We start from the raw sequence: 21,515 nt of genomic DNA on the forward strand, positions 1-21,515 counted from the left end.
TTTCCCTACTCCAGACTTTCAGAGAAGAAAGAAGCCAATTTCCAGAGACAGAGAACGGGAACCATAACAAGAGGCCAGTACTCATATTGCTCACAATGTGTTTGTGCTTCATCTTCAAATTGCTTTCATCTACCCTTTGATCAGAGGGAAGCAACTTTAATGCCTATAATTAAGTCAGCAGAGGGAAACTGATAATGGCATCGGCACAGCCTGACCCAGAAGTGGTTCAGGATTCCGAAAAGATTATAATGGGATAAATGTAAATAGAAGGCAAGATACAATTCAGTATAATTTGCTATCTTACTAAAAACAGGATGTGCCCAACCAACCTGAATCTGTAAGAAAATCTGCATTTCTTCATTAACATGACCTAGTATCCGATTGTACAGTGTTTGATAAAGTGCTAATAAGTCTGGAGGAGGTTAGCAGGGAAAATGTTAACTGAATGAGGTAGGTAAGCAGAAGCAGTGCTTCTGTGTTGAAAGAAGTGTTGGGCAGAAGAGAGCTTAATAGTGGAATTACTTTTTGCATTCCCCAGTATAAGAACAGTACTAACCAGGATGGGTTTTAAAAATAATCTCACAGTAAGATGGATCAGTAAAACTTACTCATGTAAGTTGCTGTAAGTTACTGATGAGTACTGAGGGAAAGGAGACGGAGGGTATCTTACAGCAAGTGCTGAATGAGTCTGGGGTCTGGAGGTCTGGGGAGAAGAAAGAAATTCAACAGTAGAGTATGTATATAGAGACTGAAACAAAGGGGTAAGCTTTAAACTAATCAATGAAAATATTGGAAGAAAAACTATGTCTAGCTGAGTTGCAAGTAACTAACACCAGTGAATGCGCTTCTAAGTCATCAGCAAGGATGGATACAAACTGGAGCAAATGCAAAAGAAGTAACAGGTTAGGCAACCTCAGAACCATGTTGTGAGAAGAAACTAAAAAGTTGAGGTAATTGGTCTGGGACTACAGAAGTTGGAGGTAGGATAACTGATAGTAAACTCTAACACACATGCAGGGAAGCAGAGCTTTTATAGGAAAGGACTGTTTTGAAGCAGGAACAGATGGATAGAAGTTGGTAATCAGTAAGCCTAGAAATTTGATGGCTCTTGTTCATAATAAGAGCAGTAGGATTCTAATAAAGCCATTCAGTTGGAATAAGGAGATGCTTTTATTACCTTTAGGCTGGAGCATGATAACTTTGTAAAGAGTGCAGGAGTATGATAACTTTGTAAAGAATACTTGCAGGTTGACCCTGAAGATATCTTCAAGATTTTATTTGTGTAATAAAGGGTATCTTGTGTCTGCAGATTAAACATCATACCTGACCCCCCCCCTTTTTTTTTTTTTTTTTTAAATAAAGTTGGTATTTCCTTTTGTGCTGATAAGACCTTCTTTTTCATAAAAATTGTTTAATTCTGTTGATAATGATAAATTAAGTTAAAAACTGTGCCTATAGTACACAGGCGACATAGAAATAGCAGCAGCACAGGATCACAGAAGCTGCTGTTAGAATTTGGGGGAAAGTAGAACAAGAAGTCTCACTTCTGATGCAAATCTTGGGAACTAAGTGCTTGATGCGAGTATGGGCATAATGGTGTCATTCTAAATTCATGAAAATAGCTTTACAAATGAAGGAGAGGCAAAGTGAGGTCAGAGCAATTCAAACACACGATAACAATTTTAGCCTAAATAGAATGCTCTTTGTGACTAGATGAATTAATTACTGTAAGACAGTGTTCTTGCTTGTCATTCTGATTCTTTCTGCTTGTTAATCACTCCTAAATTGTAGCTATTGCAGTAATATTAAGATTTATTACTCATAAAATTTTGTGAATCGCTCTTCTAGTTTAGTGATTGTTCAAATATTAATGGAAACATTTGGAAATGTGTTTCTTATTTTACATTTCTCCTTTTTGTCCTCTGTAGTACTTTCTGCTTATTGAAGTATTATTGTTCTACTGAAACACTGTATGACTAGTTTAAGTGTTTTGCTTTCATAATCAAGTTCAATTTATCTATTCAGCAGATTTCATGACATACCAAGTCTGAGCTGAAGAAGAGATTAATGTAGAAAATTGCTCCAGTGGCAATGAGAAGGAACATCTGTAGAATGGTTTAGCTTACTTTTTGTGCCTCATTGTCCTGTAGTAATTTCAGTATTTCCCTTTTTATTGTTCATGGCGGTGCTAACACAGTTTAGGAAACCTTGGATCTACTGGAAGTACTAACAGAACTCAGCTTGCTATGAATGGGGTGAGATTTCCTGTGCTGTTAATCACATGGAGAACTTTAAACATGAAAACTGGGAAAATTCTTATTCAATACAATGAGTTGTAGTAAGAATGAAGCAGAGCAAATAATACTAGCAAAATGTATGCATATTTATTTGCACAAGGAAATGCTTTTAGTTGTACAAATCACTGTGGTCTTACTGAGCACATTTTTTTCCTCTTACTTCTTTCAAGGAGACCTTTTGAATAAAATAATTGGGGAATTAATCTTCTATTTATCCAAGCTGTTCTGTGTTCTTTCTCTGTGGGTTTTTTTGTTTGTTTAATTACAAGGAACATTTGCATGAAAATGGGATTTTAAGGCTTGAACAGCTTCTGATGCCTTTTCCCAGATACATGGAGTAAGCTGCATTTATTGTATTTGTAAACTAAACCAAGTATTGTTTTGTAAAATGCCTTGCATGCTTTTTTACACTGATTATTAATGAATATTTGGGAGTATGCTTTAGGAAGGCTCCCCCTGCATCCTCTTTGAAAACATATACCACTAATGTATATAATTCTCCTCTTACACCCCCCCATCATGTCTCCTTCAAGACCTGCCAAGGAAGTCATAGTGGTAGTCATCACATTCTTTATCCAGTTAAACTAGATTTCTGTAGATCCTCTGTTCTCTAAAATAAGCAACATCTTACACTGCACCAAATATATTAAATCAGACTAAAGTTTGGAAAAGTTCTCTTAGATTTTTAGAAGTTTTTTTCTCATCTTTTCAGAGGATCTTTGTAAAGACTTTTAGTAAAGAAAATGGAGTGGATTTATAGTAAAATGTATTCGCAGTGATGCGGAAATCCAGAAATGGAAATTTGATAGGGACATATGCTCTATAAATTAAACTGTGGATTGCCAGTTTAGGTAATGTTTTGTGTTATTATGTTTAATACTGTAGTTGTATTTAGTGTTCAGTAGTGTTTAGTTTATGCTTCTGGGATAGAAAATATTTTTATTACTTTTCTCTGAGTTGCACTTTCATACAACAGATCTTTTGTAGTTGATTTTTATGTATTGACTGCTTGCAAAATGAAAATTGTTAAGAGAGTAAATCTTATGATTCTATTTAATTACAGAATAGTTTACAAAATCACACCTGAAGTGTGGAATACTGCACTTTAAACATTAAAAAAATCAGCTCTCTGACTGCAGTTTAATTATGATTTCTGTTCCTTTAGATTTCCCACATTGGAAAGCTGAAGGATTTTCTTCTGCAACACAGAAAAGATTACATTAATGCGTACAGGTAAGTGTGCATTCGGGTTAAATAGACCTACTTAGTTTCTGATTTATAAAGTGAACTGCTTAGAAATCTATAGGCATAATGGCTAAGACCAAAACTAGACTGCTTATTAATTGGCTTACTGTAAGCTACTTAACGATGAATACTGCTGTCACAGCACCATTTTCTTCTTAAATAAAATGAGACTCAGAATTTGAAGATTTCTGGCTCTCAGGAGTGAGTTCTGAAACGAACCAACCTAGCAGTCAGAGTCTGACACCTTCTAAGGACCTGCAGAGTATGTTTCTGAAGTGGTTCCTGTGACAGCAGAATAGTAGATACAGTGATCCAGGTTTTCCCTTTCATTCTGTGACACTAAACCTGTTACCACTAAGGATACTGTCAGTAGCATCAGCAGGACCTGGAGAAGAATGATGCATACTCTTCATACTCTGGAATGTGAATTTCAGATGAGGGTCATTATTGAGAACACCACATCAGGGGACAGCACCACAGGATTTGCTTTTCTGAAACAAAACTGAAGGCTTCAGTTCTGATAGTTACTATTCTATGGAGAAAGTTTTAGTGCTCTTCAGCCATTAGGAAAAATTCAAAACTTATATCCAAATGAGACAGTGTAAGTAATTTTTCCCTTTTAAAGGATATTCTAAAACCTCAGTTTCCTGTGTAGTGTGATTGCAGTATTGCATGGGGGAGACAGCCCTGGCTGCATTCTGATTCTGCCACAACCCTGGCCTAAACCTAAGCTGTTGCTGCAGTCAAGGTAGTGAAAATGCAGTCTAAAGTCATCTTGGGTTAAACACACTGAAGTCCCAAGGCAGTTTAATACCTTTCTTCAAAAGGCTTCACAGATAGCAGATAGGGGCGTTATCTGGACAGATATCCATACCCTAGGAGAAGACAGTAGGAACAGATCCATCTGCTGCTATTCCTTAAGCTCAGTCTATACTGCAGGAACAGTCTTTCTGAGAAGCAACTTAAGAGGCCTGAAAGGGTCTGTCACAGTAATAGCAATCTATACAATCAGTGGTATGAAAATGTGTGCCAGAGTAAGTTGACAGACTTCTGGCACCCTTTTTTATCTCCCTGAGATGGTTAAAAGCAGTATTTTGTTGTTTCACACAAACAAAAAATTTGGCACATTTTGTAAGTGTGAGGCCATGAAGTGTAAGTGCCAGTGAAAAATGAAGCTCTGGGCGTTGTCTAATCTGTGTGCAAGGTGTATGAGGAACTGCTTTTGTATACAGCAAGCAGTAGTGTACAGCTAGATGTTTTGACTCTGCTGTTCAGTTCTGTTGGAATAGGTCATGAGCAACACTAGATGGAGCTACCAATATAGTACTGAGATTACTGTGTTTACTGTGTGAAGACTTCATGTGATTGCATAGGCTGAGAAACTGCAAATAATAGCAGTAAGAACAGTCAGTGCTAGTTAATTTTTGTGTGCTATTTGTAATTTATTAAGAGTTATGTGCATAAAATTGACATGATGAGTCGAAATTTGTCCAGGCTATTTTGATTTCTAAAACTCTTAAAGTTCTTGTAAACTCTCTTAACCAGTCATCATGGTAATTCTCAGTGATTTTTGCACATCCCCCTCCTCAGGTATTAACTAAGGAGATGAAAAAAGTGTCATTTATTTTATTAAACAGTAAAATAATCCTCCAAATCTCATCTGTTATTGCAGCTGATCCTGTCCATAATGATCAAACTTAAAATAGGTAGTACTTCCAAATTTCATACTAGATGGCTTATGCTGTTCCACTTGCTGGATGTAAAGAGGATCATGGCATCTGTGCTGTCAGTCTTGCAGTCTTAGCAAATACCTCACTCATTCAAGACAGTTTTAATAACTTTTCAATACTCAAGCTGTGAGAAAAATTTTAAGGAATTTAATACTAAAAGGCTCTTCTGGAATTTATGTAGGAAGCTTAATTTTGTTCATGAAAGTTGACTCCTGTATTTTGTCAACCCTGCTATTTGTTTTTCCAACTATAGCACGATGTGTTGATGAATTTTGGCTTTTGAGTTAAGAATGCATGTCTTTTAAAACTTCTTCATAATGCATTACATCCAGGTTCTTGATTGCCTCTTTGACCTTAATTTTGCAGAATATAAACTCTTTAATAATAGAGTTTTTATTTTTGGCATACATAAAATACCCTGTACAGGAGGTACGTCTTTAATTCATTTTAGAGGGAGATTTTCAGCAAAGACAACTGAAAAAAGGCCCTGACCCATTTGACCAAACTTTAAGTATTTAAGTAAAACACCTAAATGGAGTCCAAAAAGCTTAAGAATTAGTAATTGTTTATTCACCTTCTTCCTTCTTGATTTAACTGTTAGCTGTAATATATGTGAATGGCAAAATACATGAAACTAATGATGCAGTGATCTAAGCTTGCTGACTTAAAGGCCATTGCACCTCTACCCTCTCCTGTTTATCAGGGTTCATTTGCCTTCTCTTACACCTTGTTTTTCAGCTTTCTGTGATAAGGACCTTTTCTGTTTCATTCAGTTTATCTTGTTGTAGTTCTCTTCTCTGAGTAGAACTTTGAGAGCTTTGGCAGTACCAGAGATATGCTGTCATCTTCCACTGACAGCATGAGTTACCATGGAAAGAAACTTGAAATTGGCCTGTTAGAATCATAGAATCGTAGAATAGTTAGGGTTGGAAAGGACCTTAAGATCATCTAGTTCCAACCCCCCTGCCATGGGCAGGGACACCTCACTCTAAACCATATCACCCAAGGCCTCGTCCAACCTAGCCTTGAACACTGCCAGGGATGGAGCATTCACAGCTTTGCTGGGCAACCCATTCCAGTGTCTCACCACCCTAACATGAAAGAATTTCCTCCTTATACCCAATCTAAACTTCCCCTGTTTAAGTTTTAACCCATTACCCCTTGTCTTATCACTACAGTCCCTGATGAAGAGTCCATCCCCAGCATCCCTATAGGCCCCCTTCAGATAGTGGAAGGTGCTATGAGGTCTCCACGCAGCCTTCTCTTCTCCAGGCTGAACAGTCCCAACTTTCTCAGCCGATCTTCATAGGGGAGGTGCTCCAGTCCCCTGATCATTCTCGTGGCCCTCCTCTGGGCTTGTTCCAACAGATCCATGTCCTTTTTATGTTGAGGACACCAGAACTGCACACAATACTTCAAGTGAGGTCTCACGAGAGCAGAATAAAGGGGCAGGATCACCTCCTTCGATCTGCTGGTCACGCTGCTTCAGCCCAGGATACGGTTGGCTTTCTGGGCTGCAAGCGCACACTGCTGGCTCATGTTCATTTTCTCATCGACCAGCACCCCCAAGTCCTTCTCCGCAGGGCTGCTCTGAATCTCTTCTCTGCCCAGCCTGTAGCTGTGCCTGGGATTGCTCTGACCCAGGTGTAGGACCTTGCACTTGGCATGGGTTGGCATCAGCCCACCTTACAAGCGTGTCAAGGTCCCTCTGGATGGCATTCCTTCCCTCCAGTGTATCAACTGAACCACACAGCTTGGTGTCATTGGCAAACTTGCTGAGGGCACACTCAATCCCAGTGTCCATGTCAGCAACGAAGATGTTAAACAAGACCAGTCCCAACACCGATCCCTGAGGGACACCAATCGTTACTGGTCTCCAGCTGGACATTGAGCCATTGACCACAACTCTTTGCATGCGGCCATCCAGCCAGTTCTTTATCCACCAAGTGGTCCATCCATCAAATTGATGTCGCTTCAATTTGGAGACAAGGATGTCATGTGGGACAGTGTCAAACGCTTTACACAAATCCAGGTGGATGACATCAACTGCTTTACCGCTGTCCATCAGTTCTGTAGCCCCATCATAGAAGGCCACCAAATTGGTCAGGCAGGATTTCCCCTTAGTGAAGCCATGCTGGCTGTCACCAAGCACCTTGTTGGTTTTCATGTGCCTTAGCATGCCTTCCAGGAGAATCTGCTCCAAGCTTTTGCCAGGCACAGAGGTGAGACTGACTGGTCTGTAATTCCCCGGGTCATCCATTTTCCCCTTCTTGAAAATGGGGGTTATATTCCCCTTTTTCCAGTCGTCGGGAACTTCACCTGACTGCCATGATTTTTCAAATATGATGGCCAGCAGTTTAGCAACTTCATTTGCCAGCTCCTTCAGGACCCACGGATGGATTTCATCAGGACCCATGGACTTGTGCACGTTCAGATTTTTAAGATGGTCTCGAACCAGTTCCTCTCCTACAGTGGGCCCAAGGTCTTCATTCTCACAGTCCCTGCGTCTGCCTTCCAAGACTTGGGTGGTGCGGTCAGAGCCTTTGCTAGAGAAGACCGAGGCAAAGAAGTCATTCAGAACCTCAGCCTTCTCCAAATCTTGTGTAGCTAGTTCTCCTGAGAGTTTCCTGAGGGGGCCTATGTTCTCCCTAGTCTGTTTTTTATTTGCTATGTACCTGTAGAATCCCTTCCTGTTATCCTTAATATCCCTAGCCAAGTTTAATTCTAACTGGGCCTTAGCAGTCCTAACCTGGTCTCTAGCTTCCCGGACAATAACCCTGTACTCTTCCCAGGCTGCCTGTCCTTGCTTCCACTTTCTGTAAGACTCTTTTTCATTTGAATTTTCCTCAGGAGCTCCTTATCCATCCAAGGAGGTCTCCTGGCCCTCCTGCTGCACTTCCTTCTAGTTGGGATGCAACACTCCTGAGCTTGGAGCAGGTGATCCTTGAAGACCAACCAAGAGTCTTGAGCCCCCCTGCCCTCTAGGGCTATATCCCATGGAACCTTACTAAGCAGGTTCCTGAAGAGGCCACAGTCTGATCTCTTGAAGTCTAGGGCAGTGAGCTTGCTGCACGCTCTTCTCACTGTCCTGAGGATCTCAAATTTGACCATCTCGTGATCACTGCATCCAAGGCTGCCCTGGAGCGCTACATTTCTAAGGAGCCCTTCCCTGTTGGTGAACACAAGGTCAAGCATGGCACCTCTCCTTGTCGGTTCCTTTATTACTTGCAGAAGGAAGTTGTCATCCACACAATCGAGGAACCTCCTGGGTTGCTTGTGCTGGGCTGTACCGTCATTCCAACAGATGTCAGGGTGGTTGAAGTCCCCCATGAGAACAAGGGCCTGTGAGCATGAGGCTTTTCCTATCTGTCTATAGAGTGCTTCATCCGCAGATTCCTCTTGATCAGGCGGTCTGTAACAGATCCCCACAGTAATGTCTCCCATAGCTGTTTTCCCTTTAACCCTGACCCACAAACTCTCTGCTATCTGCTCACCTGTCCCCAGACAGAGTTCCATACTCCCCAGCCTATCCCTAACATAAAGGGCAACCCCCCCTCGCGCCTGCCAGGCCTGTCTTTTCTAAAGAGTCTGTAACCTTCCATTCTAACACTCCAGTCATAGGAGCCATCCCATCATGTTTCTGTGATGCCTGTTATATCCCCATAGACGTACACACATCTCTAATTCCTCTTGTTTGTTCCCCATGCTATGGGCATTTGTATAGAGACATCTGAGCCGAGCTCCAAATGAAGCCGGCTCATTGGCTGGAGCAGCCGGAATATCTCTACATTGCTCCGAGCATTTATTATAGGTGCTGGCAACTGACTGGGTGTGTTGGGACGGAATGATGCCCCCCTCTCCCAACACATCTAGTTTAAAGCCTCCTTGACCAGTCTGGCAAGCCTCCTACCAAAACTGCTGTATCACCAGCTCCACCAGCCCCCACTAGACCTGGCCTACAAACTTGGGTCCCATGTTCAAGACACCCAAACCCCTGACTGTGACACCACCCTTTTAACCATTTATTAACCCGGCTAATCCTCCTAGCTTTTTTTAGGTCCTCCCCTCTATCCTGGAGAATAGATGAAAAGACTATCTGAGCTCCAGAGCCCTTAACCACCTCTCCCAGGGCTCTGTAGTCCTTCTTTATGTTCCCCAGGCTGCTACTACCTATATTCCTAGCACCCACATGAATCACCAGAAGTGGGTAATAGTCCATGGGGCTTACTAGAGCAGGCAGTCTCTCTGCCACATCCCTGATCCATGCCCCTGGTAGGCAACACACCTGCCTTGAGACCGGGTCAGGCTGATAGACGAGTGCTTCTGTCCCTTTCAAAGTAGAATCCCCTGCTACTACAACCCACTGCTTTTTCCTGGCAGCACCAGTAGAGATCTTCTTTACTAGTGCATCAGCCAATGGATTAGAAATGGGGTTTTCTGGCTTTAGAAAGAAGACTCTGATTTACAGAGGGGCATGTACAGAAAGAAGCTTCTTCAAACTTCTCTCCAAATGTACAGTTATTTCGTGTCATTTGGCTTAAAAATTGAGGGCAGTAGTAGTGAAAACTTGGGTTTTCTCTGCAACACACATTTTAAGGAAAAATAACGAATAATGAAAACACTGCATGAGTAGCAAAGACTATGAATGACTCATGTCACTCAGTAGCTTTATATGTATCATTACTTTTTATTTCACATTAGAGCCCTGTCTTAAAGTAACTTAAATGATTTTAATTATTTTCTTGCTGGCTTCATAGACACATTTCAAACCTAACGAAGCCCTTTGGATATCATACTCATGATCAGTGAATGTATTCAGTGGCAGGTCTTTTATCATAAACGTGTAGCTACATGGTGGGATGATGTAACACCACTGTTCCTGCTAATAGTAGTTGTCTCTGAGCTGTCACTTGTGATGTTGTTAACTGCAGTCTCTTTCCAAGGATCTTTGTAAAGAAGTGAAACACGTCAATAAATGCTTTAGGACATCTCAGGGTATTTGAAAAGTAATTAGTTACAATACTCAAAACCAGCAATGGTAATCATATTTGGATGTTTGTTTGTATCTGATTTATGATTTATCTCAAGGACTTCCTCACCAGCTTTTTCAAGTAGGATTATTAGCCTTCATAATGGTGTTTAGAAAGAACATATAGGGTGTAGTCCTCAAGGCAAAATAACCAAGGACTTTCACTTTAAACAGAACTAATAAACTTTTGTTAGTTTACTAGATAACCAGAAAAGTAATTAAGTTGATGAGTAAATACCAGACATTTATATATTAGAAAATTATCCCTGCTAGATTGTGATCTTTAAGGACTTTGCCAGCAATGTTACAGTTTGGCTAATGCGTATCTTTAGTAAATTAGTGATGAACAACACCTTAAGAAAATACTACTTTGGGTATTTCTGTGCTGCCTGTTCTGTAGCTGAAGCTTCCCCACAGACTTTTAAAAAAATGTCTTAAATATGTTGTTGGGGAATGTGTTCTCATTTGAGTTGATGGGTTTTTGCCTTGGAATGATGTCAAATGACACTTGGACTGAAAAAAGCAGTAAATTAAACCACACAAAGCATAACAAATAATGTTTAAATTTAGTAGTTAAGTAAAAAAATAAAATAGTTAAAATATGCTAGGTGCCTAAAGGGAAAAAGTTAAAAAATGTCTGCTGTATTTCCAGCCAAAGTTATACCTACGTGTACATATGTGCATATACCTACACAGTTACATGTATGTATGTGGGGGAACATTTATGTATATATTTGTAAGGCAATATCTGCACGTGGTAAATTGGACATATCTTTGCTCAAACAGTAGATATCAGGATTTTATAGCTGATTTATTTCAGCTTATTGCTTCTCTCTCTTTTGTAATACGTTGTTGGAGGAAAATCAAATTTTTCTGCTTGATTTGGTATCTTTATTGAATCAGTAAGCAAAAACTATTTTATGCACTAGCAGAAATAGTTATTAGTTCCAAAACTGGTGTAATGCCTCCATCAGCTCTGGTTCCTTGTGCTTTGCCAGCAAAACAGGATCATAGAAATTATAGGCTTGGAAGGAACGTGTCTGACACATTCAAGAAGAGAATGATTAGGTCTTTCTACCACTGTGTTTTGCTTACTTTTAAATATTTCTTTCAGTGGAGATTCCATATCGTCCCTCTGCCTTTTCCTGTTTCCTTTTCTGTGCTAGTTTATTTTGGTTTCTCCTCAGTCTCTTCTAGAATCAACAATTACAGTATATTTGGGTTTTCGTCCTGTGATTGTACTTTTCCTCTCCTTTGGATGCTCTCCCAGTTGGTGTTGCAGTGAGGTGTTAAAGTGAAACAAATCTGAGCCCTTGCCCAAAGCTAAGGATAGCAGAAATAGCATCGTTGTTTGGAATGAATATCTACTGCATTTGTGCATCCCATTGTAATGACTGTTTATGGAACAGCGTTGCTGTAATGTTTGGTTTATGATCCAGTATGATCCCAGATGACTTTCTAAAGAACTGTTCCCTCAGCAGTTGTTCCCCATTCTCTGTGGGTTCAGATAATTGTTCCTGCTGCAACAAAGAACCTCTGACCGTTCCTTATTCAAATTCTTTGTGTCATTTCTCCAGGTTTGCAGTATTGTTTTGAATTGAAGTCTTGTTCTCTTGATACAGTTTTAATTTGCTTAGCTTTATGCCTCTGCAAATTTAATAAGTGTATACTCCATTCTGCTGTCTGAGTTGTTAATGTGAGAGTGTTAAATAGCATCGGATTCAGGACAAACCCCTGTGGAACACAACTCAGTGTGTCCTTCTGTTTGGGTATATGACTACTCCAAGTTCAGCTCTTCAAACAGTTTCACATCCATATGATGCTTATTTATTCCAATTCATTTATTCACTGGTAGCTTATGAGAATGTCATGAGAGATGGTGTAACAAAAGCCACACTAGAGAGAAGGTGTATAGCAATAATTGTTCTTCAGCCAACCATAAGACTTGTGACTGCATCCCAGAAGTAAATTACACTGCATTTGTCTTACTCTTGCTATGTCTTGGCTACTGGTTATCTTTTTGTTCTTTCCTAAGCACTTAAAAATTGTTTGTTTGTGCCTATATTTTCCTAGGCTGGGTGGTCTATGATTGTCTGGTTTGTTCGGGTTTTTTCCCCTTAACCCTGTTTTTTAAAAACAGTTGCTATACTTCATCTTTTCATCAACCTAAGCACTCACTTAACCTCCCCCAGTTCTTGGCAGTGGGGATGTATCCTTCCGTTTGATGCATTTGCTATTTTATTCCAAGGCCTGGACTCCTGTCTCTGCACACTCTGTGGATGTGCATACATCCTGGACTTTCTTGGAAGCCAGTTAGTTCCCTTCAAGAGCACCCCTTTGGCACACATATAGGAGGGATATGTACTTCATCAGATTTACCTTCACCATTATCCCAGGAACCACTGCCCCTTCAAAGGTACACTTGTGCTGTGACCTGGCTTGTGTAGCACTCTTATGCACGCGTTCACTTGGGGTCCTGTTATTAATATATTGGCTGACACTTGTTATTCCTGATGAAAACAAATATTTATGATTCTTTTATTAATGGTGGAGGTACTAAATTGAGGCCAAATGGTTTAGAAGGAGTAAGCTAAAGGGAATAGTAACTGCAGCTTGCAAGTGACTTTAGTGATGAAACTTAATGCAAAAAAAAAAAAAGGCACTAAACATCTAGTATTCATTCATGTACTGTGTATAATTTTATTTCTCTACTGAGCTAACAAGCCAGCACCACATTCTTAGGTGTTTCTCAAAGTAATATTTGCAGAGCAATCCCTTGTTATCATTGGCATTCCTTGCCAGGTGTGTCTCATCCAGCATTTGACCCTTTTCTGATTAAGTCCCCGCATGCTGTGTTCCTTTAGACTTGTCAGTAGCAATCAGACCTAATTTGCACTCTCTACTTCTTGTGTTTGAGCTCAATGAAGAGCTCATGAAGTAGCTATGCTGATCTCTTAGTGCATTGCCTATTCCTCCCTTTCATCAAGGGTGGAACTGCAAATTATCATAAAGCATTTTCTGTGTGAAAACTACTAGTTCACATGAATTCTTTTTCTGTTCTATTTTAGGTTTCCGTTGTCTATGCACTTTAACCACCTAACTTTTCTAGACTATTGAAGACTGCCTACTCGATAGCCACTGTCTTTATCTTACTCTTCACCCACTTTCTTAAAAATCACAAATAACCCAAGTTGGATTCCAGCCCAATTTCTCATTAAGCTTTCTCTTATCGATTAGGATAAAAATCTGGAAGAATTTGTTTTTTTGCTTTCTTCCTTATCTGCATGCATTAGCCAGTGCATGTCTTGGCTAATTCTTCTGATTACTTCTGAAAAACCTGGTTGGTTGACCTTTCTTGATTTAGTGATGTGTCAGTCCATTGCTATGATACTGCCACTGCACTTCTGAACAAATATTTGTATCTCTGACATACAGGGGACAGCTGCTTTTGTTTTGTTCATTTGGTTTTTGTTCACTTTTTATGTGTTTTTGTTTTGTCTTGGTCCTTCCCTTTGAAATGAATGGTTCTATTTCTGTTTCTTCATATCTGTTCAGTAGCAGACCAGCCAGAAGTTTTACTATTGTAATCTGAAATAGAAGAGTAGAGATTTTTTTGCTTCATCAGGGGCCCATTATAAGGCTGTAATGCCATTCTCATTTTCCATTTGAATTTATGTGCCTTAACATGCTTGAGTAACTCTGTAGTCAGGGCTTGCTGAATGATGTTATGCATGAACCCATCCCTGATGATCATAATGGTTGCCTTCTGTCTGGGTCTGTGCAGAGATGGATGTAGAAATGCATTTTTCTGACTTTACGCATGTTGAGAATTTGCTATGCCACAGACTAGTAGTAAAAAGACCCATCTATATAAACTGTGCAAAGGGAGTGGGGGAGAGGTGTGTCCTCATATTTAACAATATGAGTTGTCTTACACTGAATATGTAACTATCAATATATCATCTTAAGCAGGCTGTGGAAAGCCGCTCCATCAGATGTCTCTAAAACCAGACAATTTCAGATCTTTCATCATTCAGAAGCTGCTTTCTCAGAGAGTGCAAATTAAAGTTAAAGCTTACGAAACCACTGATTACAGCTGTCATGGGGATTTTGCCACAGATTTGTGAAACCAGTCTATCCTGACCAAAGGAGAGCAATTCAGCTAGTAAAATATAAATGGAAACACTATATGTGTTTCTGTATGTTTTTCTGTAAGGTATAAAAAATGATTTTATAGCATTTAAAATAGTTTAGTTTTTAGTGGTGAGAGGGAACAAGCTGTGGTATTTAGAGGTCAAAGACATGGCAGTGTTGGAAACAAACAAGTTTATTAAGTATTATAATATTACTTCCAATTAGTTTGTGTAACTGTATGCTGGCTAATCTGCTTGTGTACTAGCTGGCCAGGAAGCAGAAACTAATTTTCAAGCCAGATGAACCATGTGCTACAGCTATATTTTACAGCCTCCATTTTTATTAATTTAGCAACAAAAAAGATATATGTATCATATTAGACATTATTAAGTACATGATGAATCATCTAAAATAGAAATAAACAATAGGAACAGGTTTTAATAAATCTTATAATCCATGTGATATTAAAAATAATTTTCTAATGCACTTTCCAATGCATTATTTTCCAGTGTTGTTCTTTGCTCTGGTTTGAATTCACGTAATTCACAGCACATCCACTTTAAAACTGAAGCTTGGTATTTAGGATACTGAAAATAAAATAAAATTATTATATATTTTTTTAATTTCTTTAAACATTTGAGCTATTCCTTTATCCTACTTGTTCTCATGTTTTCAGAATTGAAATATGCTTCGTTGGAATAACTACTGAGGCTAATAATGTATTATTGTGTTGTATCTTATCTGCTCAGTATTTCGTTGTGTATGGGTTATAGGATATATTGCTCTTTCTACATCTATTACTAGTCAAAAATGTGTTAAAATACCCTCTCAGCTTTATAGAAGTGGCATTTTTATGAAGAATGGTTGTTGTACTTCTTAATTCTTTTTCCATGAAAACCAATGTTGCAGAAAAGCTTTTGTGAGTATAGTGAATGGGAGGAAGGTCTAAGATGTCTACTTGTAGATTTTATGTTGGGGATCTTTAGTGACAGTTTGTCTTCTTTCTCAGCCATATTATGTCCGACTATGTGAGGATGACAGATACAGAACGTGATCAGATAGATCAAGATGCTCAGGTATTTATGAGGACATGTGCCGATGCCATTCATCAGCTGAGAACAGAAGGTAAACCGACCAACTCTTAAATGCTTTTCTTTAGTTATTGATAAAGGCTGATACAATGCTGAATACTGCATGGGGAATCTGAAATGCTTCTCGAAAGAGATTTGTGAAGTCTCATTGCCTTTTTGTTTGCATCTTTGTAATCCCATTCCCTGATTAGTACTGTACTTAATTTTCTAATGCTAGTGGGAGAGAAGGCAGAGCATAAAATTCTATTTATTTCTTTATATTCACTTATTAGCAAGTGTAAAAAAGATAGTCTTAAATATTTACTACTTGAATATGAATTTAGCACTGTGGCACAGGGGCCTGAACCAAAGCTTACTAAATTCAGTGGTTGTCTCTTTCTATCTTGCCCACCTGTAAAGTATTACAAGTATAATCTTTCCAAATTTGGGATAATTAAATAACTTTAACAGAGTCCTTGTAAAATAGCAGCCTTTTTGACAACCTGAATATGGGATCATACCTTTACAGCACCATTTCATGCAAGCTGTAGAGAGAACTGTTTTGCCATTTTCAAGTTGACCTGCCATATGTGTGTGCTTTATCAATATACCAAAGATTTTCATCAGCTTTGAAATACCATTGAAACATGGTTATAACATTATTCAGAATCACTGAAAGTCAGTCATGCATGGGAACTACATAGCATCAAAATGCGGAATATTCATGTAAGTGGACTAGAAGGATGCTTGATGCAATAAATCCCAAAGGTTTCCACGTAATCTGTACACTAGAGAATATAAAATGTTAGAGGTTCAGTGTTGTAAGCAAGTTAAATCTCTAGATCTGTTTGCTGTTGCTTAGCTTGGTGACGTCTATACTTGTTTAGAAATCTAATTGACATAATATGACTCACTGGTACCTAAGAAATCAATAACATAAATATTGTCAGACACTAGTTGTTTTCAGCTTTCAGTTTATTGTAATGATTTGCTGTTTCACAGGACCTATATTTAAATATAGCTATGTTTAAAATAAATACTAAGATATATATATATATAATGTTAATAGGCTCTTGACTATATAACTTGTGTATCAACTGTAACAGCAAACTTTTGTGAAGTTCAGTAAAAGGTTAAAAGATTGTGTTGTATCTTTCTTTTGTATTTTAGCACACAAGGGTGTCCAGTCTGCTCAGGTAAAGGAGCACAGAACAGCTGTCTTGGACTTCATTGAAGATTACTTAAAAAGTACTTAATATTTATTGAACGGTTAAAAATTATTGTATTTTCCAAGAAAGAGATGATGCTCTTCTAACCTGAAATTTTGTTTACTGCTGTCTTGAACAGGAGTGTGTAAGCTATATTCTGAACAAAGAGCCATCCGAGTTAAGCGAGTGATAGATAAGAAGAGACTGTGAGTAGTGTCAAAAAATAGTTTAACTGTGCCTTTAGTTTGTAGGACATTCAACAAAACTATTACTCATATTTAGATTCTAAGGAGATTGTTTTAATAGAAATCTGTAGCTGGATGAGCAACTTCTGCTGTCTGTAGGTGTGTCCAGGCACTTCAGGCATGCGAAGTTACATCTGTAAGTGGCAGAGTGCCAATTCTGTTGTGCTTCTCATTTATGTAAATGTTAAAGCACCAAATCAGTAAAATGTGGGTTTATAAACTTGATGGATTTTTACAAATGCCACAGAACGTTTTCCTGTGTCCCATTCAGTAATTCTGCCCAAAATAATTTTAGAACAAAATCCTGCACATTGATAATATGTCTCAAAGTTGCTACTTAAGATATTGTCTGTTTGGGTACAAGAGATCTTCACTTCTCTCTCATGTTCTCTTCTTTGTTTAAGCCACTTTCTGCTAAAGCAAGTTACTGTTGGGAATAAATGCTGCTTGACAGGGCAGGTCTTCATGGCAAATAGGAACTTGAATATACCTTGTAGCTGAAACAAAATAGTTTCTGCTTCCTGTCATGGTATATATTCAGGCTGCTATTTTAGAGGTGAAAATGTCTGGGAGAAGTTAATGATGATGTGCTTCCTGCGTTTCTGGTTTTTTTTGTTTGGTTGGTTGTTTTTTTGTTTTTTTACTTGATTTTGGGTATTTTTCAGTCAAGTATCAAACCCAACACTAGTTTGGTTGCTTTTTCTGCACACTTCGAGGTGTAAGAATGACAAGGAAAATGAACAGGTTTGGACTTTAATACCCGAAAGGCTTTCCATGTCTTCTCAACCAGCATTATTTGAATTCTAACCTTACATTCCACTCTGTACATTTCAGTTTAAAACCAACAAGTTCCAGAACATACATATCAATAAATAAGTTCTTGAGTATTTTTCCAAGACTTTATACTGCTTATCAGTTTGGTGTTTGGCTCCATCAGCTATTTACATTGAAACTAGAGAGATGTTTTCAAAGTCCATAAGTACATCTTTTTCAGAGTGATTCAGCACGATTAAGTACAATTAGATTCACTCAAATATATCCTCCTGGGATGTAAATAGTAGCACAAGCCAAAACCAAGTAAGCAAAATATCCCAAAACAGTTCTGAAATTTGCTAAGAGAGAAAAGGCAGGCATTGGTATTTTTGTAACTCACATAACTTCTCAGGAAAAATATACAGAAACAAACTGTGTGATATTTTTCGTGTGTAAAAATACATAACCTTATCAGTATTCTTCACACTAAAGAACTTCAAAGAAAGATAGCATGGTTCCTGCAGTTACAGGACTAACAAATGCCAGCTCTTCTGTTTGTTATACTCGTATATTCCTGTTTCTATGTGAAATGCAGGATTCCTCAAACGGCTAAACAGAGAAAACTCGATAAACATGGAGCAGTGAAAGAGCTATTTTAGAAGTTAGAACACTACTTAAATAAAGAGCAATAAGGCATTAAAAATTAACCCAGAAGATGCAGTTCTTTTATGTAATATTGGAGAATACCTCTTTGCCTGCCTTTGTGGATCCAAGAGGTAGAAAACAGATGTCGACCAGGTGGAGTCGATATCATCGCAGATGCGATGTAAATTGTCATTTAAGTTAAAATTCAATTTAAATAAATTACAGGCATAAACCAGTCTTTATGATGACTTGAAGAAAAAATGTCTTTCTTTTCATATGCCTTCAACTAGTTCATTTGTAATTTCCCCAAGGATTTCTGCAGACACTAATGTGATGATAAGAACATGTTCCATTACTTAAAAACCTTAGGCATTCTTTAAATAGTGTATCCCAGACATTTTGTTCATTTTTAATTGAAAACTCTGTACATTAGCATATTGTGCAAAGTAATAACAAGAAAGAATAAAGAATGCATTTCTTTAAAAGTAAATGAATTCTAGTGCAGATCTTTTTACTGCAAATTAGTCAAAATACGTATCAAGACAATACTGAAAGGTTTGCAGTAGAAATCTACTTCATCATGTTTCCTTTTATACTGATGACCATCTTAAGCTCTTCAGCAAATTGCCTGAGTGTTACAATTTTCTTACATAAGTTGCCTTTATGTTTTAGCTCATGTTTTTTGATTAATAAGTTCTGCCTATTACATAGGACTAATTCCCAGGAATGAAAAGTTGAGAAGTAAAAACACCAGCAGCTCTTTTTGTATTCAAATTCATATCCCATTTCAATTTGAAGCTTCTTTTTCTATTAGAATATCTTGTGAATTATGTATGCAATTATTCAAATCAGTTGATATTTTTATTATCTGGGGAACTGATGTTTTATTAGTATCCAAACTATTATTTGAACTACATGGACATCCAGATGAGGTTTTTTTTCCTCATTATTAGGCAAATTTGGAACTTGAAATGAGGAGATGAGAGTTCTTTTTGTAAAATTACTAAAAGCCCAGTACTTGCAGAGGTTTTAGAACTCAGACATGTTCCCACTTACATTTTTTTCCTTGTTTAAATAACGTAGTCACTCAGTGATGACTAATGCATTATATTCTGGTTTTCTGAGGATTTTCTAATTATGGGGTAGAATTTAGACACAATACAAAAGAGAGGAACGCAAAATTCAACACCTCCAGTTAAGCAGCAGGGAAAGATTGCAGATCAGAGTGAGATCAACTGTTGATTGTTTGAGAGGGGAGGAAGTTATGAAGGTGGCACAGAGGGTGATTCAGACCCACTGCTTTTTGGTTTTTTGCTCTTTATCTTCTCTAACGGCGTAATTGCTGAGCATTTAACAGTCTACTGTGTGGCAGTTGCAGCATTCCTTGCAGACCACAGTAAACCACAGCAGTTTACTGGAAAAAATGTTGCTGCTCATTTAAAGCTTTTTTTTTTTTGTGCCGCAGTGAAACATACTTGACAAGTACTTAATATAGAATCACTGAATGTTCTTCTTACTTTTTGCCTCACCTTTGTATTAAAATTACATAGGAGAGAGAGATGTAGTATACAGTTTATATAGTCCACTTTTCCTTGCTTCTAAATAGTCCATTGTGTCTTTTAGCAGACAAGGATAACTTTCATCCTGGTTAAACTAATATAGAATCATAGAATCAATGAATCAACTAGGTTGGAATAGACCTTTAAGACCACTAAGTCTAACCATTACCCCAGGACTTCCAAGAGCACCACTAAACCATGTCACTAAGGGCCTCATCTACACATATTCTGAACACTTCCAGGGATGGTGATTCCGCCACTGCCCTGGGCAGCCTGTTCCAATGCCTGGTCATCCTCTCAGTGAAGAAATTTTTCCTAATACCCAGTCTAAACCTCCCCAAGCACAGCTTGAGGCCGTTACCCCTTGTCCTATCACTTGTTACCTGGGAAAAGAGACCAAAGCCCCCTCACTGCAACCTCCTTTCAGGCAGTTGTAGAAAGCGATAAGGTCTCCCCTGAGCCGTCTCTTCTCCAGACTAAACAATCCCAGTTCCCTCAGCTGTTCTCATCACACTTGTGCTCCAGACCCTTCACCAGCTTTGTTGCTTTTGTTTGGACCTTCTCCAGCACCTCAGTATCTCTCTTACAGCACGGGACCCAGAACTGGGTGGTGCCTCACCAGTGCCTAGTACAGGGAGATGATCACTGCCCTGGCCCTGCTGGCCACTCTGTTGCTGATGCCATTGGCCTTCTTGGCCACTTGGGTGCAAGCTGCCTCATGTTCACCTGGCCATCAATTAACACCCATATGTCCTTTTATGACGAGCTTTCCAGGCACTCTTCCCTAAGCTTGTAGTGTTACATGGGGTTGTTGTGGCCCAAATTCAGGACCTGGCACATTGCCTTGTTGAACCTCATACCAGTTGCTGCAGGTTATAATCAAATTTCCTTCATATAGTTTGAATCTTATAGGCCTACCTCATATTGATAACAGCAATGACTGCAACTCTGAGAAATTAAAAAGGAATTATGGTAGTAAGGACGAAATTCATACCGTGTTCATAGAATCCTAGGATTCTTTAAAGCTAGTTAAATACAAATACTCATTTCAGGAAAAAAACTAATTCTGTTTTATTTCCTTACTTTTCCTTCAATTTACAATATAAAGTAAAATTGTAAATATTACTTGTAATAATATTGCAGTGAAAGTTGATAAGTACAACTGAATACTTAACACAAAGTTTGCAACAGTTAAAGTGTTGAATTTAATGATCTGTGGTGGTTCTCATTTCAGAGAAATTCATCTGTATAAGATCAGTTAAATTATAGGCTCTTGTGCTTCCAGGTCCAGGCTTGAACCCGAGCCGAGCAGTGTGTCCAGATCACCTCTTTCCCCTGAAAAATCTTCACAGAATCCTTTAGATGATCCAGAAGAAAAACTTTCTGCTGAGGAAAGCAAAGGTAAGAATAAAACCTAGTTATAGTTTACTTTTTGTGGTAAGGCCTGTTCTGGTCAATAGTACCTCCTTCACATTACAAGGGCCTTTTTCTGTGACTTGCACTCTTCTGTTTTCATCTTCCCGGAGTCGATCAGGCTTTGGTGAAGCACATTGTGAGACTGAGGAACCAAAATCTTAAACTTTTGGCATGCTTTTCCAAA

The 21,515-nt window shown here is 38.6% G+C and overlaps 1 protein-coding gene across 3 annotated transcripts in view; it reads left to right on the forward strand.

Moving 5' to 3' along the window:
• The window catches only part of STX18 (syntaxin 18), a 64,563-nt gene that overhangs the window by 29,162 nt on the left and 13,886 nt on the right, over nucleotides 1-21,515 (forward strand). The window contains exons 2-6 of one of the 3 annotated variants that reach the window (XM_061379750.1): nucleotides 3,463-3,530; nucleotides 15,445-15,560; nucleotides 16,676-16,753; nucleotides 16,853-16,919; nucleotides 21,201-21,316. In XM_061379750.1, coding sequence (XP_061235734.1) covers nucleotides 3,463-3,530; nucleotides 15,445-15,560; nucleotides 16,676-16,753; nucleotides 16,853-16,919; nucleotides 21,201-21,316 — 445 coding nt within the window. The remainder of the gene's footprint in view (nucleotides 1-3,462; nucleotides 3,531-15,444; nucleotides 15,561-16,675; nucleotides 16,754-16,852; nucleotides 16,920-21,200; nucleotides 21,317-21,515) is intronic. The other 2 variants (XM_061379751.1, XM_061379752.1) reach the window with 2 other exon arrangements.

Source organism: Neopsephotus bourkii, unplaced genomic scaffold, assembly GCF_033783945.1.
Source record: "Neopsephotus bourkii isolate Nb327-2 ecotype Australia unplaced genomic scaffold, CSIRO-AGI_Nbou_v1 NB_1780, whole genome shotgun sequence".
In the NCBI taxonomy this organism is placed as follows: Eukaryota; Metazoa; Chordata; class Aves; order Psittaciformes; family Psittacidae; genus Neopsephotus; species Neopsephotus bourkii.